General features: G+C 37.7%; 1 protein-coding gene across 1 annotated transcript in view; it reads left to right on the top strand.

The window, feature by feature from the left end:
* Positions 1-24,647, top strand: part of ADGRD1 (adhesion G protein-coupled receptor D1) — a 146,488-nt gene extending 121,841 nt beyond the window's left edge. Inside the window, exons 22-25 of the mRNA XM_010200426.2 lie at positions 16,450-16,576; positions 17,648-17,689; positions 20,372-20,464; positions 21,141-24,647. Coding sequence (XP_010198728.2) covers positions 16,450-16,576; positions 17,648-17,689; positions 20,372-20,464; positions 21,141-21,236 — 358 coding nt within the window. The 3' untranslated portion in view covers positions 21,237-24,647. The remainder of the gene's footprint in view (positions 1-16,449; positions 16,577-17,647; positions 17,690-20,371; positions 20,465-21,140) is intronic.
* Positions 24,648-24,869: the final 222 nt, after the last annotated feature.

Raw genomic sequence — 24,869 nt, 5'->3', positions numbered from 1 at the left:
ATGTTGAAGTTCAAGCCTACGAGTAGTCTCAATGCAATTAAGAAGATGAGTTTAATGGAATTGCTCACATGCTTGAAAAGGCACGTGATTGCGTTACAGAATTATACACCTTTTTCTTTTTTCTTACTTAATTCTGTTGCATGTAAAGTCTTAATTCCACTCAGTGCATTCATTAACTCTGATTAGGTCCTAAATAGCTTTTTCTTACTGCTCTACCCCTTCAAAAGTCTCTATGCTGAAGTTACTTCCTTCTGTCAGTTAGATGACATATCTAATGTGACAATGTTTTAGAAACGTGCACATTTCTTTACCTGTGGGGAGAACTGTTCCCTGATTAAGTCTGTCACAGTTAGTCATTTGATTGCATGCGTTACATGGCTACTGCATTACAAGAGGTAAAGTATAATACACTTTTCAAAGATCTTAGTTTTGCGCTAATACAGAACATACTAGAGGAGGAAATTTGAAGCATGTTCCTGTTGCAAGAATAGGAGTTTTAGTCTAGAGACAAAGATATGCTTAGCCATACCACTGAGCTTTCAGCTAATTCACTTTTGCATTGTATTGTCCAGAAGAGACAGTTTCATTAGCTTTTCTTGAATAAATTGCTGCATCCAACTCTTACTGAATACTTTCTCACTGCTTGCACGGAAATGGTCCAGTGAGTTGGAAAAATCTCTCTCCTTTTTATAAAGTACACAATTCAGAAGTTGGTGAACCAGAAGTGATAGCTATCATAATAATCCATGGAGAAAGCAATTAGGAAAAAATTAGAAATATTTCTTAGGTTTTCACCCCATTCTTTCTTTCATTTTACTCATTTCCTTCATCCCTCAAAGCTCCATCTTCCCTCAGTAAAATAATAAAACAGCCTCTTAGTTCTCTATTGAGTGAAGAGAAAACATTTTTTCTGTTTAGTTTAATGACTGAAAATTGGAACAAATGGCAGTATCTGCAGTACATGGGAAAAAAACAACTTCAAGAGAAGCTCAGCAGGGTAAGCAAGTCATGTAAGCTGCTGTGTTAGTTCATTCTCATTTTTTAATAGAGAGTAAACCACTTGGGAGGAAACTGAAAACAGAGTGTGTAGGTTTAATGCAAATCCACTCCTTACTTTGGTTATTTGGAAAACAACATAAGCTGTAAAGAAAGATTTTCCCTTTGACAGGTACGAATACAAGAAGGCTGTCCTCCAACAGCTCATGACACTGCAAACATCTGTACGGTTTAACCGTGTAATCGACCATTCCAAAGCACTTTGCAAAGCCATCTATTATATCCCTGCAGCACACTGAATGCACTGTAGCAAATTGCTCATCCATTTAATAAATGATCCATTCCATGCCATGACTCTGCATCAGTATTTTACTTTGTTTATAAACACACCACCTGCCTTTCAGCCCATTTGGTTTTTGTCTTGGTACCAGTCCTCTGAGTTAGTGCTGACAGTTTTGGAGCTTTTAACAGCAGGCATGATTCTGTAAGATACTATGGATTTGTTGCATTTTGTTCTTGTGATTCCATTCCAGTTTCATGTTCTTTGATGCCCAAAGACTCGCTTTCTAGGAATTATTTGCAGCTGTTCTTTTTCACAGAACACGTTTGTCAATCATGGTACTTGCTTGAAGCTCTGGTGAGACCTCTTTTGCCAAAGGAGATACCATAATCTCTCTCCATAACTAAATTCCAGCTGTTTCTTGATAACATCTGAGAATTCCCCTCACACACATCCCTTTTTTTTTCCCTTTACAAGAGGGGTGAGGAGCAAGTTGCAATCTGCAAACTCTTCTGAAAGTCTACCAGGATTCAAAATTCATAGCACTAGAAAACTCTTTTTGTGCCCTACTAGGTGGCAGATGCTGCAGTGCAACCCTCAGAGAAACACAGCCCTTGCTTTTGTGTGCTCCATTGAAGAAGAAAAGAGCTTTTCCCAGTTGCTGATGGAGAGCCATCAGTTAGATCAGTGTGACAAGTCAAATCTGCTTTCAGCAATTCCTTTTCTTGACAATTTCTAATTGTGTGTAAGAAATCATGTTCATTGAACACGGCTTCAAACAGCATGAGTGATGTACCTCATGGAAACACTTGGAAGGAGGAGAGTGACTGACAGTAAAGGAAATAATTAAAACGAAAGTATTAAGCAATGACAATTAGGGAGCTGAAGTGCTACTGCCAATGATAATGTCTTCAACCTAATTAAATCTTTGGCTCATTGAATATGACAAATACAAATGCAGTTTGGGTATCTCCTTATTAGACTCAGAGTTTCAGACTAAAAATACACGGGTTTTAATGTTGCCAATGACAGTATTAATGAAGAAGTGCTAATCTTTTAAGAACCATAACGACAGTAAGGGTAGTGCTTGCTTTACTGCAGAGGCTGAAAGCCATGGCACTGGAGAAAGGCTCCAGGCCATGTTGTCATTGTTCAGGCACATTTCAGACATCTTTTGGGAGTAACAAAAGCTTAAAAATGTGTAAAACATAGCTGCACAGAAAAGGCTACTCTGCAAAAACACAGAAAAAGGGACAAACAGTGATAGCCTTAAACTGATGAAAAAAAATCAAATGTCTTTAAGCTTTCAATAGTGGGAGAGGAGTTGCAAAGCAATGGAGAGCTGCTGATCTTGTCTTTGGATGGCTTTTAGAAGTGGTTGTACAAATGTCTGGCAGGGTTAATTTTCTGGTGCCAGGAGCAACAACTGATCCTGTCTCATGGCTGGGCTGGTCAAGGTGACACTGTGAGCCCCTTTCGCAGCTTTTTTCTTCTTTGTCTCTTTCTGATTCAAAATTGTCCTTTGTGGGAATTGTTTTACGTCTGTTATTTCTCCTTAAACAGATTTTATTGCTCCATGGTGATCAGAGATTGTGGGCTCCAAAGGAAAAATAACACCTCTGATACTCATGTGCTTGTCTCTTTCTTGTGTTAGAAAGGGTAGTATGACACAACACTTAGGCACAAAAGAGGTGCTGTATTTTCTGAGCATAAAGATGTAACAGTTTTCATTAGAGATGCTTAGGCATGTCTGTTTTCATATCTGAATGCCAGGACAGAATGAGGTATATTAAAACTTGGTTATTAAATGCCTGTGATTAAACCTTGCTCTGAGCAGAACAGAATCAGTAATGAAAGGGAAGGGTATGAGAGATGGGGCCATACTAAGCCACCCTTCAGCTATTTCTCATCTTCGCTGTCTAGAAACTTATGTTGTACTTATTGATCTATGGTTGAATCAATTTCTTGATTCCACCCTATTAGTCCCCTGATAGACACTGAGAGCAGTTGCTGCAGGTGAAAGCTGTTCTCTGCAGGAATTTGAGGGTGCATGACATTGAGACAGGGTCTCCTTAAGTCAAATCAAGATTCATACAGAATTTAATGAGAACAAAACTTTCTGCTGGTCCCATGCCTGATTTTGGATCATTCCTGATGAGTCCCTTTGCCCTATGTATAAGGTGACAGCAAACACTGGAGTCAGGTCAAAGATGTTACTAGTGACATGATATAGTGACATGTAGGAACAATACAGGTGTGGTATCACCACTCACACCACCCCCAGCCATCCCCCACCAAAACTGTCTAAAGAATAGCAATTCCTCTTTACTTAGAATTGTAACAACAGAAAGATTTGGCTTTTGAAAAATCACAGTGAAAAACAGCTTCTAAGTTCTCATTCCTTTGTTCTAAAAATGTCCTAATTGTTTTTACGTCTCAATGTATGATTTTAATGTATGATTTTAAGCCTTGAAAATAGCAGTGGGAGGAGGATAGTGTTATGAGTCATAGCTTTATGACCAGAGTAACCAGAGTACCAGAGTAACAATTAAATGTTAGTCATTCATCATGAAACAGTACAATTCACTGTGAACAGCAATAACTTCAAGAGTTGACTTGAATTGCTGCATTTACATCCTTGGCCCAATTTATAACCCTAGAACTCAGGGTTTTTCTCAGAATAATAAGACAAATATTATAGTTATGCTGTTGCATAAAGTAAATGCTTCGTAAACATGCAACTTGTGCAGAGCTCTATGCAACCTTGTAAATCACTACTCAGTCTGACACAGCTCTTAGCTAAGTGTGATATGTTCCTGATAATACTCTCTCAAAATAGAATTAAATAAATGAAAAATTTTGGTAACTACAATAAAGAAAATGTCCTGTTTTAGACTCAGAAGCCCTTTTAAACTTTTAGATATTATGTTTGGATAAGCAATAAAATGCCATTAACTATAGAATCATAGAATTGTTCTCTTGGAAGAGGTCTTTACAGTCACCAAGTCCAACCATTCACCTTGCTCTGCTATGCCTACCACCAGCCCATGTTCCTCAGCACCCCATCTACATGGCTTTTAAATATCACCAGAGATGGGATCCAAATATCTAAAAACATACTTGGAATATCCAAATACAGCAACGGAATAAAGAAGGCTTGGATGTTCTCGTGTGACTAGAGAGTAATTTTTCAGATTACTTGTTCAAAAAAGTAAGCATCAGTAAGACAGACATAAGTACATATGGAGCTGCATAAATGAGCTTGTCATGAGCTCTTGTCTGAGCCCACTGTAGAGAAAAAGAGAATCACTAAATCCTCAGCTCAGAAATAAGAAAAAGTAAATGACCCCAGGATCTATTTTTTCATTTTCATAATGTATATAAAACCACAACTGTACCCAATACTTCAGCATCTTACTAAAGCAAAAGGTTGAGATGGGTCTAAAAAGCCAGAAGAGCCTGAGGTGACAGTGCTGGCATTGGAAGCAGGTCCCCAGCAGCCATCTGCCTCCACAGGCAGCCTGCACCCCACAAGGCAGGTGAGTGGCAGTCTGAAGCCTTCTGCTCCTGGAGACCTCCTGGATATTGCAGAGGGATGAGGGAGAAAAGCGGAAAGGAACAGAGCCTGGCATGACTGAGCCTGGATACTGTAAGGAGGTTAGTGGGGAAGTACACAGATTTGTCCATATTTTGCATTTACAAGCAGGTCCTTGGGAGAAGGCAGGAGTCAGACCATTCTGATTTTGGCAAATTAGAAAATATTTTTGGAGAACTTTTCTGATTGAGCTTTTCTACAAGTAATACAGCACCAGCTGTGTCATTAACTTTCATAAACATGATAAAAACCATAAGTTGCTTGGCTTCTTTAACACCAGCTTAATAAGAAATCAGGTTTCTCACATCATAGCATTGCATAGCTGAATGCTTTTCTACAGACTGTGTTATCCTCCAAAGCAGCAGTCACTAGCAGTTTTTAGAAACCAAACAGCAAGTCAGTGTGATTGTAGCTGTACTTCAGCAATCCTTTTCTTTCCCCTATGTACATTTGAGACAGGCGATCAAGCAAGTATATGGCTATTTATTTGCCGCTGCTGCAGTTAAAGCTCATATGAACCATTACATAGAAAATGACTTTTCTTTCTCAGTTTATATGCCTGACCTTGATAGCTTTGCTGTTCAGTGGTACCGTTGCCATGGAAATGGGAGAATGATCTTTCTGTTGATATCATTGCATAATTAAGGGTCACTGAGACTGTTTAGGTCAAGAGATCATTTTTAGAGTTCAGCTCGTCAGGGACTGAATGTTATTCCACAGAAATTTTATGTATGGGCTGATATGATTGTTACTTTGTCATCCTAAATTAAACTATGAGCCCCATTGCCTTCAAACTAAGAACCAGAAATATTTACCAAACCTGTAGGTTTACAAACAACTCCATCTCTGTGAGGCTGCCTTTTCTGGGTGTTCCCAGGCATACAGAACTACCAAGCTATAAAGTTCTTTGCCACTTGTCAGCTAAACAGTGGTAACTGGCTGTGTAATTGCTCCCAACCCTTTTGAATTGTGTGTAAAACACAATCATTTATACTGGTAAAAGCCTCTGATGTTGGAAATTGGAGTCTCTCCAAGGTGTAGCCAGCTTAGAGGACTTTTTCCTAATGACTCTTTTGAAAAACTTGACATTTCTACAAAAACAGTTTAAGAAGGAGCCTGTCCTCCTCCAGTGGACATCGACACTATTTCTTTCTTTCCCTGCAAACTCACATATTTAAAATCTGTACCATTTTTGACAAGCCATGTTTTGTAAATTACCCATAATTTTTGCTGCTTTCTTCAAATCTTTGCACAGGAAAAGTTTTCTTGAATTCTGGTACCCAAACCCCAACATGATGCTCCAGCTCAGGCATCACCAGCACAGAGCACAGAGAAGGTGCTATTTCATATTTTTAAAGTATTATGTTCTTCATTTGACACCCTGGAGTAAGGAAAAAAATTACTTGTGATGGTGTTACATCACTGGCTGCAGTTTTACATCTCAAAATACCAAGTTTACAGACTGTACTTCATTATCATTAATTAAATGAAGCTGGCTCCACGTTTACACCCAATCCTGTGCTTTGGACAACTGTTGAGATGTGTAGGGAAAAAAAAATAGCTACATCCACGTTAGCCTCCTGGTTTGCCTCCTGGCAATCCAAAATAGATGTACACTGCCACACTGTTCCCATTTCCGTTGCTTTTATTTTTCACACAGAGGTTTTTGAAAGGTCTGCTTTCCTTTAGCTTCTGGCTCTCTGAGCAGGTCTGTATTTTTTATATACTCTTTGTTTTTCCCTGTGTGTCCTTCTAAACAAGCTGTGCCTTTTCATATCATTATTACAGTCACATGATTTCTTCCCTTTAATCTATTGTTATGTAAGGAAAAGGGAACCCTATGAGGTCCTTTTCATAACTTCTGTAATTTGCCAATCCCTCTTTATTAGCACTTTGTTTACTGCTGGGAAAACAAAGATTTTCATCACATGATATAATAACTATTAAAAGATTCAGATGGCTGTAAATATTGCACTAAGACTAATTTTCACTATATTGTTTCAAGACAACTTGAAGAGATTTAGTCAATTAAAAATAGGAAGTGTTTGTTGGGTTAACGTAGATTCATACATCCCACTGAAAATATACCTAAGGATAGTTTATACAGAAAGCTATCCTGAGATGGAAAATGTCCTTCACTGGGAGCTTTCAAAATGGATAAAACAATGGAGTCTATAGTAGAAGAAATAATTAGGTGCAAAAGTTGGAGAAAAGAAGTAAAGGACTTCTAACCTGGTCCAGCTCCCACAGGCAGGATCTAGCCCTTTGGATTATGTTCTTTGCCTTGTCCTTGGAAGAGATGGGTAATGAATTTTCTGGGAATATGCTGTCGTAACAAATTCCTTCTCCTGGGCTGACTCCAACGCAGAGCTGGGCATCAGGTCCCTGTCAAAAGAAGGGGAGAGTTTGAAGGAACATCCATTTTCACACATGCAGAGCATCCAGAGCAGCCAAGGTTAGATTATCCTATTAATATCTTGCTCCTATAACCAACTTTATGGTCATATTTGGCAATTAATTATTTGATAACTTTCTGTGGTCTAGAAAAAGAAATAATATCACAATATTTTGAACCCAAGACTAGCTAAGGGTTAAGTGAATATGAATAAAACCAAATCTTCCTGGCTAGTTTTTGTTGCCTGGTTGTGAGAAAACAACGTTATTCTTTTCTTGGGCGCTTGCTCTGTGAGGTGCAAACTGAGAAAAGAAGCGGACTGTCCCAGCTTTGGAAACAAACTGATGCTTAATAAAAGCATGCTACATAAAAAAAGACCTGACCCATTAGAACATTGCAATTTATTTTCTATTTCAAACAGCAAATTAATCCCTCATGGCTTTTTAGTCAATTGTGAGACTATTAAAGAAGTGGGTAATATTTTCTTTTTTCCTTCTTTCTTTAAAGTAACTCCAGAATGAGCTTTTAGGGAAGAACCAAACCTTGTAAGAAATATGGAAGTGAATAGTTTGTGTTCAAGAAATCCATAAATCTTCACTATTGTAAAGATCAGTGTTTGTTCTTCTTTTTGTTTTAACTCACTTTAATTTTCCACATGGTTTTCTGAGAATATGGTTATTTTGGCTTCTGGCTGTGGTCTTTGATACCAACTGCTGGGAAATTCATTGTATCACTCATTACTGGAGTATCCCAAAATACTTTTTTCAAAAGCCACATATTTTTTTGACTTACAAGAAACTTAACGTGACTGCAACAAGCAGTCAACCCTTCGGTCTACCTGGATTTTAAAGAAATGAACCATTGTTTGTGAATTTGCTATAAATGATTGTATACAAAAGGATTGCATCATTGCTCAGGTGTTCTTAAGTGACCATTACTGCATGATCTTTTAGAGGTTGCTATGGGAAAAGAGAAAACATTTTCTCTTACACTGAGGTTCATGTGATGCTTCAATAGATGCAGAACGTGAAAGGAAGCACAGAGATGGATGATGTTTTAATGATTAAAGCACAAAAATGCAACAGGCTATGCACTAGGAAAAGCTCCCAGTCACTTTATAAAAACAGCTCACCAAGAACAGAGAAGCTTTTGGGTGTCTCTTTGCAATGAGTACACATACAATTGGATATATTGTGGTAGAAAACCTTTCACTGAAGGTACTATATCTCCTCATCCAAACCCAATCATTAATACTCCTTGTTTGGCTGTGAAACATTCTTCTACTGTGAGAATAAGCTCTTGTTATTTCTCTGATGACTCAATGGCTAAGTTCAGTGGAAAATTAGCTCTAACTTTGGGCTTAGGGATCAAGAAGTGGAGAATACTGCAGCAGTGCAGTGAGAGAATTAGTGTCCAAAAATGCTGGCAAAAGGAAGTTTAGAACAGGATGGAAAAATCCCACTTCAAATTCAGTTCCCCTCAGAAAACCATGACCACTGAAAATTCAGCTTGCAAGGACACAGTGTTTTTATCCTTTATATTCTTTTAAAAGCTTGTATTAAAGACAAGGAGAACCAGTTTTAGTTAAGTACTTGTAGGTGTTTTTGGGAACTTTGGGGATTTTTTTGGTAGTTTTAGGATCAGGATGTGATGAAGGTGACATGAGACTTGAAGGCCTTAGCAAGGCATGGATTTCTAAATCCCAGGTTGAGTGCTGAAGTCAGAAGTCAATGCTGCTAGCCCATGAAATTGCCTTCTCAACATTAAAATTCTTAAAGTACCTCAATTTCTGGTCATGGCCATTTTTTTATCAGGCTTGATGGGAGTTTGAAGGGAGACTTAAATTGGAGTCCCTACTCCAATGAATATTTAATATAAAATATGAAATATTAATAAAGCAAGGATTAGGTAGGACTCTTCTTTCTCAGGAGGATGCCTCACAACTAATCTGTGGAGTATACCTTCTCTCTCTGACTCAGTGAATATTTAATTATTTAATATAAGAGGAACAGGTTCAATAGGCAAGAATGAGCATCAAGCAGGAAGCCAAAATGCTCTTCTGGAAAAAAGGAAACTGCAGTCCCTTAGGCAGAAGAGTCATTTGAGCCCAGACTTCCTATATTCTGGGCAAATGCTTTGTCTACTAAAGGCAGCTTTATCTTTTGAGAAAACTTATGAGAAGCAGCACTGCTTTGGCAGTATCAGCCACCTTGTGAGGATCTGTGGTAACAGGGTTCTGCATTGTACATAAAGGGTAAAGGAAAAAAGAGTAATGCCACTGCCTTCACACCCACATGATAAAAATCAATCTGAATTTAGTTGCTCTTGCAGCCTATATATTTTCTTTCCTCATAGCTACAGTACTTTGGACTGGCAGCATCTTCCCTGGATTATAAATGGCACCCACCAGAAAAAAATGATCTGGTGTCTGTGAAAATTTCCTACTTAATTCCACAACATCACTTTGAAAGGGCAAATAACATTTGGGAAAATGGGAAACAGCATCTGCATTACCAGTGGTTTTGTCTTTTTTTTTTTTAATTTATTATAGTTGTGCTTAGAAATCACCAGAGATTAGACTAGAAACTGTATGTGCTAATTAAAAGACATTCCTTTTGCTGTCAGCCTTATTGTCTATACAACCAAGAAAGAGTGTAGGAGGAGTAAAAAGTGTATGTATATCTACGGGAGTTCATGAGCTACTGCTCAGTGGCAGGAGTAGAATTAAAATCCATGTATGTCCTTTCTGAGACAATAGCTCGACTTGTTAGATCAAGATCTCTGGCAGAGTTCAGAGATTAATTTCATTTCAAAAAAAGCCCAAACACCTACTCTCAATGTCACTGCCATACAACGTAGAGAGTAAATTGGTTGCTAAGTTTGAAGAGGTCCTGAGGGATTTGACTCTCAAGCCTGTGCTTTAGCTGCTATACTGAGCTGCTTATACCACCCACAGAGCATTACTCTACTGAGACCTGGTTGTTTTTCATTGAGGAGTGAAAGGGAGCTTGATCCTCTAGACTCCAAACGATATCAGTGGCTTTGGATCAGCCCTGAAGACAGTTATAAAGAGCTGTTACCAGTATTCTTCCATTTGTCTGTTCGATGTTGGTGGCAACTTGCCATCTAGTATTGGATTTGCTCCTTGGAGAATTGGGTACTGAAGTGAGCAGCAGCACACAGCACTCCCGAATGATGTGGCCAGAAGAACTGCCATTCCTCAGACACCAGCAGGAATGAAGGCCTGAGTGCTGCTCAGGAGGAGTGTGTGGTGTATGGTGGAAGCACTGCTGAATTTGGATGAGAAATGTTTTCGTTCGTAGTCAGAGTTGCTGTGTGTGGCTTCCCAGCAGCTCTCCAGCTTCCAGATAAGAGGTTAGTGAACACTACCCGAAACAAATAGGAAACTGAAGCTAAACTCAACTTGTCCCAGCGTTGGTCTGAAATGTTAGTTCCAGGGCTTTGGGTTGATTTATTTTTTATATGAAAAATACTGCTTTATTTCTTGCTGACAGTGGCTAGTGAATAGTTTAAGAAAAGAGAGAGAAATTTCAGTTAAAAGGCCTGTTTGTCAGGGTAACAATTTTCCTGAACTTTTGTGAAGGATTTTTGCTTTGTTAGATAGGTTTTCCTCCAGTTACTATATAATCTTGGCTTATGAGCCTGAATTTAGTTCTAACTTCAGCAGGCATCACAACTGAAAGGGGATGTCAGAAGTCTTAAAAGGATTAGTGCTCCTTATATAACCAAAAAAATTGATTTGTGAATTAGGGGTCCCCCTCACAGAAGTAATAAAGTTTTTCATTCTGCAAGTAGTGAAATTTCCTTCTTGTAGCTGTCAGTGTAATCTTTCTGCATCAGTGTAAGGTATTGACAGTGTGCTCGGAGCGATAGCAGAAAAGGGCAGAGGTTAAATAAGGGGAAGGGAGCAATCTCCATTGAGTAGAGCCATTTGAAACCAATTGCAAATACAATAAAACTATAAGGCCCAAAACTGCTCTTGGAAAAATGTTCTTGGTAACTTTAGTAACAGTGCAATGATTTTATATGATGTTGGTAATGAAAATACATCTCAGAGGTGCTGAAACCTGTACTTGCTGCACACTGGAACTTCAATATAGCTATGATAATTATCTGAGTCAGAAAACTTCCCTTCCTCTATTGATTGATTAATGCATGCTTCAGGATTTCAGCTGGTGTAAAACACTGACTAACAGGCAGTCTCTGACTGAGCAAGAAATACAAAAAATAACAAAATCCTACACTAAAGTGATTACTGAAACAAAAGCAACCAAACAAAGCCAACTGAGAAATTTGAGTGGAAGATCTCTGGCAAGCAAGGTTTACTTCTCAGGGATTACAAATAAATTGTAAAAATAGGAAGAGGGAAGAAGAATACTTTTTTTTCAACAGGAAATTTAAAAAGTGAGTGTATGTTAAACAGAGAACTTAACAGTTAATAAATTAAGTTAATGCTGTTCTTGTAAAAAGCGTATCAGAAAAAAATTCTAAGGATTTTCAAATCCTTGCTGTCAACAGGGTTCATACACCAGTGCTTCCCTGAGAGGGACTGTCCATGAACTTAGAAGGAGCAGCAATATCTGCAGAGTAGCCTCTGCAGATCTAATGACAGAGGATGTGGCACAGTGCAGTACTAATTCATTGCTGCTTGCCTTTTGCAATAAACAGCCACAGAAATCTGAATGAAATCAAGTGGTTTTGGTGAGTGGTGCTTCAAAAGTCTCTGTAGCCTAGATGAAGGGATGGGTAGTGTTGGGGTAGTGAGAAATAACCCTAACTGTAGACTGAATTGGTAGATTTGCTAGTATATTGGTAGATATTAGCTAGTAAATGGTAGATATTAGCTAGTAATATCCCAAAGGCTATTCCATATACACTGCCTACAAACATTTAATCACACTCAAGGTGATTTTGTATCTTTCTAGCAGTTGTCTAAGTAATTGCAGGTACATTTAAAAAAATACTGGCAAAGGGAAACAAGAGAAAGGAGAGAAAGCTTTTGTGACAGTTTTGCTTTGTTCTTGATTAATTAGGACTGATGGGTGTATGTAGATGCAGAGACAAAAAGCTCGTTTAATGTTATTAGACTGCAGAAAAGTAACAATATCTGAGCTTTTAAAAGTGTATGTGAGAAACAATCTATTAGGTTGCTTTTCAAAAGCCAGAGTATGAGAAGGGGGAAGAGAAATGTAGAGGGTCCTTTATAAGGCAATGGCCATTCTGGCATACTATAGCACAAGGACAAAGAAGGATTGTATAAGGTTTATGTTGTCCTGGTGGGGCTGGACCTTAATATCTGCAAAGTAATACCTGCCCCTGCCCCAAACTATTGCTATTTCATGTCACTGATTTTATAGACACTATAAAGCTCAAGTGGTTGCTGTGACTTTTTTTAAGGTTACATAGTTTAGGTCATGCAGTATTCCTTCTCCAAAACAATATGTATTTGGTTGTGCTCTATATCTTAATGTACTAGAACTAACCTACTAAAATATTCATGTAGCAAAGAAAAATGGGACTGAAAAGAAATATACTGTATATGCAGTGTGTCAGAACTAATGTAGAACATTAACTTTTGTACTTCTAAGGTTTTTTAACCTTGCTACCTTAAAAGGTCTTCTGACACAGCATTTTACATTTAGCATTTCCTTTTTTAAAGTTCAAAGACAAAATGAAGTAGGGATGGGAAGGGGAGGAGTAAGTGGAAGAACATTGAACAAGTAACACATTGAATGAGTAATTTCATACATAGGATGAAATTCAGAGCACGTAAGCATAGAAAGCTATGCAATAATTAGAGGGTGAGAAAAAAAGAAGACCTAATGAGGTTTAAGTGATACATCTGCAGAGCTGACCCTTAGATAGCCTTAAATGAATTTCACCCTCGCATGGCTGCTCTTCTGAATGGATGTGCATGAAACATTAATGCATTTGTGTGAAAAATCCCACACATCTCTATTTGATTTTCACTTGTAGCTGTGTATTTCTGTTGCATGTGTGCTGAACCTTGTGCTTAATAGTGAGCAGTCTTTTTCAATACATGACTAAAAAATTAAAGGCTCCTGAAAATCCAAGCTGTAAGAATGCTTTTGAAAACATGGAAATTGAGTCCCTAACTCTATTCTGCCCCCAGTTACACAGGACAGATGAAGCATTTTATGCTCTGACTCATAAAAAAATAATGAAAACTTATTTTTGGCAACAAACCATCTGGGGAAAATTGTATTCCAAACCATGAATTTTATAAAAATTTAGTGTGTGAGAACAAAAGAGAAAAAGAAAAAAAGTTGGTTTGTGCTGAAGACAATTTTACAAGTGTATCTGTGTGGGACATACTGTGATTACCTGCTGTAGCAGGTTAGAGAGGACATTTAAACCATCATGGACTAATCCATCTTCCAGGTGTTTTTCTTTCCCCTCAGACTGCCCTGAGTCCCGCACAGGTGCGTTTTCCTGAAGGCACAAGGGCTCTGTAAGGTGGTACAGATCTTTCTGAACAAAGGTGATTGCAAGAGGTGGTCTACTGGCAGCTCCCCAGTGGAGCACGTCTTATGTTAGAGCTGAGGTCATGAACTTTAATGTTAACAGAGAAAAAAACCCACAGCATCCTTGACTGTTGAAAGAAAACTTATATCAAATAAGTTATAAGTTATCTTTTAAAGCTTCTTTTCTTATTAAATAGGAGAGCATAAGCTCTAAGGTATTCCTTCATTTTCTAGATGAACAACCTCTTTGCAGAATTAAATTGAATTGTACAGAAATATTCATGGCCAAGGACATAAATATATAAATGCATACAGAGGAAAAAAAAAACAACAAAGTTTCCAGATACTTCTCTGTCTCAGATTTCCCTGTAAACCTGAAGCCTGTGCAGTTCTTTAGCATACAATTTTAATCAGGAATATAACGAAGTGCGTGTTCAGGTCACTGAAATGAACAAGCTGTCTTGTCTCTAAGTTTAATGAAAAGATTTCTTCATTGACTTGTGTTGTACAAAATTCTCATTTGTTTTATGGGGTTTTTTTTAATTACAAGTGGTGTGTTATGCAGCTCAATGCACCTGCCTCCTCAACATGTACTTTAATCTGTACAAGGTGGTAAAAGGCACAAGTAGGACATCAATCTCCCTAAAACAACATCCCCTCTTGTGTGGGTTTCCAGCTAAATAGAAATCTGCTCATCTCTAAAAAAAAAGTATATTTAGCAAGCATGAACTGAATTTTAGTTTCTCCCTACCACTGTTCCCTTTACTGCCTTCTTAGCTTTTTTTAATCTATACTTGTATCACAGACTAAATTCACTGATATATTTGAAACACATTTAATTATAAGCGTGTGCTTAAATCCCATGGGCTACAACAGGAGTTAAGTAAATGGGTATAAATGCTGTGGTAAGTAGGGATTAGATCTATCTGTCTTGTTGGTTCAGGATGTTTCAAATGGAGACAGATTCCTTCCTTGTGCTTTCTTGTCTTATACCAGCAAATTCAAATTCAGCTGTCCAGAATAAGGAGTTTGTCCTTTGGTAGCTGCCACTGAAAATGTGGTGCCTGGATGTCCAAAGTGTTCATCCTTGGCAAAGAAAAGTACACTGGCCTGTCTAGTTAGCAGCATCTTGACAAAAACTGTTTTGCTCTGTGGGATTTGTGGGGGTTTTTGAGTGATTCCAGAGTGCTTTTGGATTGCTCAGTGCTCTGAACTAGGTGTATAGGACTTACTGGGAAGAAGTGAATGGTGATTTATTAACTGCATTGGAATAGCTGTGCTGAGTTAATGGTTGAATTTGATGACCTTAAAGATCTTTCTCAATCTAAATGATTCTGTGATTCTATGGTACTCTTGAAGTCAATATTACAGAGTACATGAAGACACAAAGGTACAATATTTTTAGAGCAATTCATTAGCATGAATCAGAGATGATGCTCTGAGGGCTTCATAAGAAAATAATTGTGTGGGATACGCAATAATCTTTGCAAGTTAAATCTCATCGGTCATGCCTGTCTTTTTCTGGAAGTGGCTGAGTGTTCAGTTGCAGAGATGTTAGCAATGTTTACATCAAAGCAGAAAATGGATGCAAGTGTTGCCTGTACCTCTTCCAGAGGGCCTTGAGAATGCTGTGAAGTTGGGCTGCTCTTAATTCCTGTTACAGATAAAGGAAATTAGCTCCTTATAGAAAACACACAGTTCTTGAGTGTTTAATGGAGAATGCAATGCCTTGGTTTTCTCTGTGGTTCCCTTTGTTTCTCTGTATTCCCTTTGCTTGTTTTCTATTGTGGTTCCCTTTTTATATAGAATTTGGTCCATAGAACTTAGGTCCTGCAGAAAACTATCTGTGACTGCTTAATTGCTTGGTTCACTACAATTTCTTTTTGTCTTCCACTAAACAAACATCCTATTTGTTTAATACAAACAGACCTCATTAAGGCAAAATTGAAAATCCCTCTTATTTCTCAGTGCCATGAGCTTTTCAGCTGTCATATTTGTAACTGAAATTATCCCAAGTCCTCCAAGCTAAGCAGACTGAACATGTATCAGTAGGGACCTCCAAGAAACACAAGCTATTTCAATATTTAGCATATATTTCTCTGAATCAACTCTGAATGAAGCAGGGTGGTAGCAGAATAATACTGGATGTTAGAGGACTGGCATTTGGCAGAGGTGTATAATGGGTTTTTCCCATTTGGTGATTAAAAATCCCATGTTACTTTCTGTAAGAAAAATATCATGCTATCTTAACTCAACAGTGTTTTGGATGTACTGTACGGTAGGTTTAGTTTTTTCCATGTCATGCTGCCTTGGTTCTCAGTTTCTATCCTCTGACTTTGACTCACACTTGACTCTTCACTGACAAAATGACACTTCATTGTAAACTGAAGACACAGGCGCTGTAGTTATATGACATTCTCTCTGTCTTTTTCTCTACACTCTCAGTTACCGACTCTCAATCTGTGTTTATGCCATGTGATACCGAAGTTCTGTCATCCTCCTTTTCATAGATGAGGAATGAATAATTAAGATGCTTGCTCATTAAAGAATTTTATGGTGAAGAGAGTCATACACACACTGCCTTGCTGCCAGAGCCTAATTGATAAACTCCCTGCTATGTGGGCTGAATATTTTTTACCCGTCTCGTCATATTTCCTATGCTTGTTTTCTCTTTCAGACTAACAGCTAAAGCTGTTGCTGTTCTCTTACCAATCTTGGGAAGCTCATGGATCTTTGGGATTTTGGCTGTCAATGCCCATGCATTAGTATTTCAGTATATATTTGCTGTTTTCAATTCACTACAAGTAAGTACCCGGTGGGAAAGTTTATAGCTACTGAACTGCTGCTGAGATCCAATAAATGGATCATTAGTAATGTTTTCACATGCTTGTGTTTATTGAATATGTTTTTTTTTATGTTCCTTCCTCTAACTTTTAAGTCTATGCTGACCATACAGTGCTGGCAATTGTTCAGTCTCTGTAGGAGCAGAACTTTTATCCTACTCCTTAGTGTTTCCAATAGCAATAATTAAATAAATGAGCCAGTGAGCCTGAGAAATGAAATTCATTCTTCCAGCAGCATGTACTACAGGCAAGATTCTTCAGTGGAGATACCAGAACAATTTTTCAGTGTCAGTTTGAGGCTTCACTATTGGGACTAAATGAAAGCAAACAGAAGTTTGTGGGAAAGGTGAAGCTGTCTGCCTGCTGCACATGACTCTTGCGTGCAGCAAAACAGAGACTCATCTTTTTAAGATACCAATCCAGAAAAAACCAGCTGTGTCCAAGAAGGAATATAAGCAGCTGCTGAGATCTGAACAGGCATTTCATTAGAGGCATAAATCAAAGGTGTGTTATAAATTTTTCCTGAATAATGGTTACAAAGGGGAAGACAAAATGAACTCCTGTGAATCCTTTTTTTGTCCCAGGAAAAAAACCTTTATGTCACAAAAAGACTGCAACAGAGTTCTCCCCAGAAGCTGATAAGAAAACTTCCAGTTTTCTTCCAAAGTAAAGTCCATAAGTTTGTCTATATATTCCCTAAAAGAAAATAGAGCATTTCCCTTTTATCCTTTCAAAAACAGACAAAAAGTTCATGTAATGATAACAAAACTCCTGCTTCTTTTCAGCCAGGTTTCTCCTTTAGCACCCCAAAGTTTAAGAGATGCTGTTTGATGGGAAAAGGCCCAGACAAACCTCATAACAACCTAATGCTGCAGGTTACTCTGATTTAACATGGGGCACAGTTTGTCCTGCTCTTTGATATTTATAGATCTCCAGCTATTCAATATCTGCTTTATACAGTACTGTGAAAAATACATTGTGTTTCATCCCTCACAATCAGTTTTCACCCTTTTCCCTTTTATTTCTTTTCAGGGACTTTTCATGTTCCTATTTCACTGTCTTCTGAATTCAGAGGTATGTAATCAAGTGGTGTTAACAAATGGACATATAAAATATAATATGTCTATATATAAAGTATGTCTATAGAATATAAAACAAAGTGAGACTTTCTTCATTGTCATTGCCTGTTATGTCACTCATTTCTTATTTCAATAACATGACTGTTATTGATTTTGTGACTCCAGGCATTTTGAACCATACTTGATGTTGATTTTATGTAACATGAGAAAGTTAAAAAGAAAAGAAAATAAAAGAAAAGGCAGCTCAAGACTAAGAAGTGCTTCTGAGAGGTGGAGGGGCTGAGCAGGGCATGTGCTGTGCTGCTAAGAGAGGATGCTTGAATAGTGGAAGCAGGACTCTGGCAGTCCCTGTTGGGAGGCCTGTGGCTTTGTAACACCTGCAGTTCCAGAGAGGAAAATAAATATTCTTAGCAAAACATACTTTTGGACATTACTCATGCAATCCCTAATGGGAAATCAAACAGAGTAAAATATACTCCAGGTATTTTTCTTGGCAGGAAGTTAATGTTTTCATAGTGGACCAAGAGGCATCTTTTTTTGCATGAAGGCTGTTCAGAGTAACTGAGGTAAAGCCAAGACAAGGATGATGTAAATGGGGTTTGTGGAGACCACCTCTTCTGGCCCTGAGCTTGCATTATACTTTCCTGCCATGGCAGATAGCAGAAAATGCTCAACAACATGCATTACTGACAATAAAAGATTGCTGACAGGGGCTCCTGCTCACACATTCTTTTGAGTGTCTTCACAGCTCTCTTTTGAATTTCTACTAAATAGCTCTGCCCTATAGCTTGCTGCTGCTTCCTGTGCAACAACAGCACTCCAGCTCCTCTGTTCAGAGGTCATTATTTATTAATATTTGCCAACTCGTTCAGTCTTAGAGCACTGATATGATCTTTGTTATAATCAGTTTAGAGACTTAGGGCTGACTATGAAATTCTTGATCTTTATTGAAATCAACAAAAGTTAAACAAGCAGGTTAAAAGTAAGAAGGAAAAATCTTTCTTTATTCTATTCTCACCCAGGCTCAGACAACTTTCTTCCTGCTGTCAGGCTTCAAATGTCTTACATCAAATACAAATATTTGAATTACTGACATTTTTCCAGGAACCTCATGAGAAATTAGATTCAGAAACTTCAGAATTTGTATCCTCAAAACCCACTTCATATATAGCTAATGTGTACTGTCATTTTTGAAAGCAGGTCTTATTGGCTCCATCTTATGCTGTGCACATCTAAAATAGTTCCTCAGATAAACTGCGAGAATTCTTGTGAATTTCATTCTTACCATAGAACTAAACCTGATACTGTAAAGTGAAATCTGCAGATATTTCCAGGTGGTTGGGTAAAAAAGAGAGCTTTATTCTCAGAGTACCTGGACAAGAAATGCACATACAATACAAAGAAGCACAGAAGAAGGGGTGTAATGGGTACCTGAGCACCCTCTCCAACACACCCAATGCGACAGTGTCAACCCTGACAGGTCGGTTATTAAAACCCCTTGACCTCCTTCAGCAATTCAGCTCTGTGCCTTGCCACCCTCACCACTGCAACTTGTAAACTGTAGTTTTCATCTTTCTGACTGCAGTTTGTGATTCTTATTTCCTGTTTTAGCTACTATATGTATAAAAAGCAGATAATTCCCTGCCTTTGATCAGGAAAAGGAAGACTGTAAGACTTACCCTGTCTTCCTCCAGTCTCCTCTTTTGATTAAACTACCTGACTTTCTCATAACATGTGTTTGCTTGACCTGTGATCATCCTCACTGCTCTCTGCAGGGCTATCTCCAATTGGTGGCTGTTATTCCTGGGATGATGGACACACTACTGTTGCTGAGGCCATGCCAGTGTAGAATAGGGAGAAAAGATTGCTTTGTGTGTTTTGCTTCTCCTGCCAAGATGTTCTTTATCACAGCATCATAACACTGGTCAATCACTTCCAGCCAGTAATATGTGATAAATTTCGCCTTCTTGCCTAAGGAATGACTGTTTCACCATCTTTTCTTTATTTTCACCTTGGTGCAGAATCACTCTACATCTATAAGGAGTTTCATCCAGCGTCTTTAAATTATTTCTGTTTTCAAAAGGCTGGCAGCTGGCTTACATCCTCATGGAATCTGGGTACCATCAGGGCTGCATGAGCTCTAGGGAGAGCCTGCTCAAATGAGGGAGATTGGAGTCCAGCCTGAGGCTGTGTATTTAGTCAGAAGTGTCCTAGTGAGCTGCTGAAAATCATTATAGTGACACCTTAGGAAATCTTTCAAACCAGGACTGCAAATACTGAGGATGTGTGCTTATATGCCCTGCAGTTTTGTTTTTTTGCTTTTATTATCTTTTATTTCTAAGAAGATGAAAGGTAATACAGTAACACTTTGGACATCTTGGAGGATGGGATAACCCATCAGGTAACATGAAAAAGTTACCAATGAAAAGAAACATAAGTGAGATTATACAATGCTTTGTGTTTAGAGTATGGCTGCTTGAAAAGTAGTTAAAATTTGAAGACAAACCATAAATATAAGAACAAGTATAAGGTGAATTGTTTCTCATCTTTTAGTACAGTGACGTTAATGTGGAGGAAGGATAACGGGGAAATGATTATAGATAGCAACTGTGAAAAGAAACACAACTTTTTCAAAAGAAATCTTCTACTTGATTTCTTTTTTTTCCCCCCTCTCAAGGTTAGAGCAGCCTTTAAGCACAAAACCAAGGTCTGGTCCCTTACCAGTAGTTCGACTCGCAACATCAATGTGAAACCCTTCAATTCAGACATTGTAAGTATTCCTCCTTTTATTTTTCCTATTGAACTTGAAAGTCTTCCACATTAAATTCTATTGGAAAGAAAAGGACACAAGAAGGCACGTGGGTATTTTTAGTACTTAATGCATGGTGCAGACAGGTGGAACCAGCAAGGATTAAGTTGTGGCTACAATATCTGTTTTGAAAGCAAAGGAGAAAATTCTCCTTTCTGGTAAAGTATCTAATAAAAGTAAACAAAGGCTTATGAACTGCAGAATATGATTTAGTAAGACTATTTCCATCAGCTGTAATGGACTTGATATTATGTATTCAAGAAGCCTTTTGGCAATGTGTTTGTCTGATGAGGCTGGCATTTTGATGGGCACTTTTACATTGAAGTCTGAGAAATAAACTCTTAAGTAAGCCAACATATTAATATAATTTTATAGCTCTCCTTAAATTGTCTTGAGGCTAAAGATGTTTGTTTTCATAAAGAACCAGACTTCTGAAGTGATAGGCATTATTAAGTGATCGCTGCCAATCACCTTAGATCCTGGCAACAACAGTTTAAAAATCCTTTATGGCATATGCTCTGAAGACTCTGTGACAAGGCTGTAATGTAAACAGATGCTTTCAGAGTTTTATTTCATCCACATGAGAGCAGTTTAGCAAAATAAATAAATCCATTCTCAATATTATTTTCTTTTCCAGATGACTGGGAACAGGCCAGGCACAACCCCCACAAAGCTGAATACCTGGGATAAAAGCACCAATTCAGCCAACCGCATTGATTTATCATCAGTCTGACGCTAATACAGCTTCTCGGTGAAAATCAAGCCATACATTCAGGACCTCTGATGCAGTGTCCACCAGGTTTTTTTTCTCACTGTTAGGATCAGTAGAAAATTGCTTTTTTAATCACTACCTAATAGATTGGAAATTGCCATATTGTTTTGTTGAGTAAATAGCCTTCATCTGCTTGCCTTTGAAACTGTAACACATTTTACCACTTGGCTATTAGCAATATCTGTAAAAATTACCAGCACAAATATACACTGGATGATTTTGTTAGCAACGATGAAAACACTTGGTATGCAGAAAAGAGCTTACTGCTATCTGAATCATTCCAGCTCCCAGAATGGAGGAAAAGCAACATACCTCTGGAAAGATGGATTTTTATGCTCTCAAATGAAATGCTTCCCATTGTGGTGTTGTAATGGGGCTATTCTGGTCTTGCTGTGCACTCTCTGTTTACAGTTATTACCGTACAGAATCCAATTATCGAAGTGAAGGTTATGCAAAATCCATAGTGTGGTGATTAATTTAAATGCTACAAGGAAGCCAGGACTTGAGGGAGAAGCAGGTTCCAGCTACTGATTTCCCAGCATGGGTGTGGAATTAGCAAAACTAATATACATGTATGTCTGTACGCACAGAAACAGCAGATGTAACACGGAAATCTACTCTACGTGGCCTCTTAGTATTGTACATATTCCTGTTTACATCCTATCTCTAAAAGGCAGAAATAGCTAAAGTTGTCCTGTAGCAGTCCACAGCATTTTTGTCACTGATTTCTTTCTGCTGACATATCACAATACAAAGTTTTTTTGTGTTGCTTTGCCTGAAGCTTTTGGATGCAATCAACAACTGTCCATCAACTGCATTTCGCAAACACACTGTAGCTTTTGGAAATCAAAATCTGGCACTGTGACTTATCTTTCTCCTTTTACTGGTCAAGGTAAGACACTGAATTACAACCACAAAAATATAACACAATGATATACTGTTAAGAAGACAGTCAGACTACAAATAAGTCTATGTATTGTTACCTACAGACATCTTTTAAATAGGTCTCTGCAGAATCTTTTGTGGTTTTAAACTCTGCTCAGCACTTAATAGCTTCTGCTTTAGAACTACTATGAAGTATCTTAAAGGAGTAAAAATACACTGCAATTTTTCTTTTGACCAGTGTTTTGTAGGTTCTCAGAAGTGATCTCTGGAGCACAAGAGGTGCAATCTTGGCTACGCCAACGATGCACCTTTGCAGCTGGGGGTAAAGCAGACTATAAGCCCCAGAGGTGGTCAAGCCTTAAGTACATGTCTTTCTCTAGGATTTACTCAGCAGGCAGGGTCTCTAGAGCAATTTTAAAGACAAGGTCTCCTTCACAATGTGGCTTTGCAGATAAGTCTCCTTATCCCCAGCTCTTCCTTGTTTGCAGTAGCTGTCTCCCTAACAGACTGAGTATACAGGTTTGCAGTAATCACCAAGGCAATTAGCTCTCCTACTACTCTGGGCTATCAAAATACTGTTGAAGGAAGGAAATATGCAAATATTCACTCTTTTTTTTTTTTGCAATGAGTTTTTTGTTTACTTGTATTTTAATAATTAAAGGTTTGTATCTTCAGCAGCTCACACTATTTCTGATTTCAACATATCTAGCAAGATGTCTGCTATTGATTTCCAAGAGAAAAGGAATTTGCACCCTAATGTGCAGGATGAAAACTAGTTTTAGGATAAGAAATTGGTGAAAAAATAAAAGTAAATTATTTTTTAGGGAACTATAAATCATCATCAGTGCTGAATTTAGTATTTAATCTATGGAGTTGAAAGTTTAGAAAAGATGAATGCAATTAATTTTAAATTGATCTAAAATAAATTTTCTCCATGTTTCCTTTCTGCACTAACAAATTATCTGTTTCAGTTTGGACCAGTCTTTTCTACCTTCTCTCCTTCCTGGCAAAGGCTTGTTGGTATGGTCACCAAACTGAAATCCTATAGTCCAACAAATTTGTCTGTAGCTACAAATTCAAACATTCTACAGCAATTATCCTAATTTTACCAGATCTATGCTGGATTTTTGCAGCTGCAACAGAGCAGAATGGGACATACTGCATATCACACTTAGACATACAGGAAATATATAGGCTTCTAATCTCATATTCCCTATTTCTAAGTAACTCACAATGATAATAGCTAACTCTAAAAGGCAGGTCAGTAAAAGCTAAATAGCTAAATAGTTATGTCTTTAGTTTGGCTTTTGTCTATCACTTTTTTCTAGCCTTTTCTATATTGGTCCTGTCTTACAGCTGTGCAAATACATGGATTTTTCTTGGCCTGAGAATCTTTACTTCTTTTTCCCCCAAAAGACACAGTAGAAGGAGCCCTCGGAATGTATGGAGAAGACTGTAACAGAATAGTACTGTGATAACAGAGTTCAGTGTCTGTATTGTGTGTAGACAACATATTTAAGCATATTTTTTTTATACTGGAGCATGTGGTTTTTTTGTTGTGATTATTTTTTTTTGTAAACTGTGACCATGGATATAGATTGAGACCCTCCCTTGATCATTTATCTTCTAATCATTGTGTTATAGCAAAAACAGTCATGTGAATGAACCAGAGGACACATAAACGTTTTTTAACCTTAATTTTTAAGAGCTGTCCCCTCTGCACACTTTCCATTGCCTGTATTTCTTCTTCTGCTGATATATATTGGTCATCTACATTACTATTCAAGGTCCATTTGAAAAAAACATGTGGCATACAAATGACAGTATAAAACGACAGTAGGATAAAGGGCTAAATCTGTTTTTTATCCAGGTATACCATTTTCAAATTGTTGAGCAAAAATAAGAAGTGTATGACAATGTTTTGGGTGTATACTTTAGAATGTGACTTAGATGTATTACATGTTGAGGTAGCATTTGTTAGCCTGTATCTACTGAGATCCACTGCAGATAACCTGCATCCCATGCTTTAACTTTTGAACGTTGCTAGTGGTGAAGCAGTTTATCTTCTTGTTTATGTCACGAGGTTAGGAGCTAGAAAACTGTATTTATAATGTTGGGTTGGGGATGGAGTTTCTTCTGTTTTTTGATAAACCCACAAAGTACAAATGTGTTCCACTGCCATCTAGGTCCATTCTTTTTTTTTTGATTCAATGTATTTTTGTTGTTAATGTAGAAAATGTACTGAATAAGAAATGCTCAAATGAATCTTTAAACAATCTCTTCCTGTCCTCAGTCTTTGAAGCCTGAAAATCTTGCAGTTTATTTATGGGCTTGTGTATAGCAGCTATTGCAATATTTTTATTCAGGACAGCCTCATTTTGTCAATGGTATGAAATCTTAATTGAATGAGATGTGAGTTTTTAAGTAGGTAATGTAGCAAGAACGACTTTGCCAGTAAGTAGTAAAATAATTTAGTTTTGTTGTATTTTTCCCCAAAATAAATAAGAAATCTTAATTTCCTAAAAGAGCTTTGTTCAAATTATTCTCTTGACATGGGTTATAAACAACAGCATAACAATTATGACTCCCTATGAATAATATTGTTGTGATGTAAAAAGGAGAGCTTTACTCACAGAAGTTGTACTGTATGTGTCAGGTAGACCTTGGTGATGGGAAGGAAATATTTTTACCTTAAAGTTTATACCCACA

The sequence above is a fragment of the Colius striatus genome, chromosome 17, assembly GCF_028858725.1.
Source record: "Colius striatus isolate bColStr4 chromosome 17, bColStr4.1.hap1, whole genome shotgun sequence".
NCBI classification, from domain to species: Eukaryota; Metazoa; Chordata; class Aves; order Coliiformes; family Coliidae; genus Colius; species Colius striatus.
Note: the sequence above shows the minus strand (reverse complement) of the source record. Positions and strands in the feature narration are given on the sequence as shown.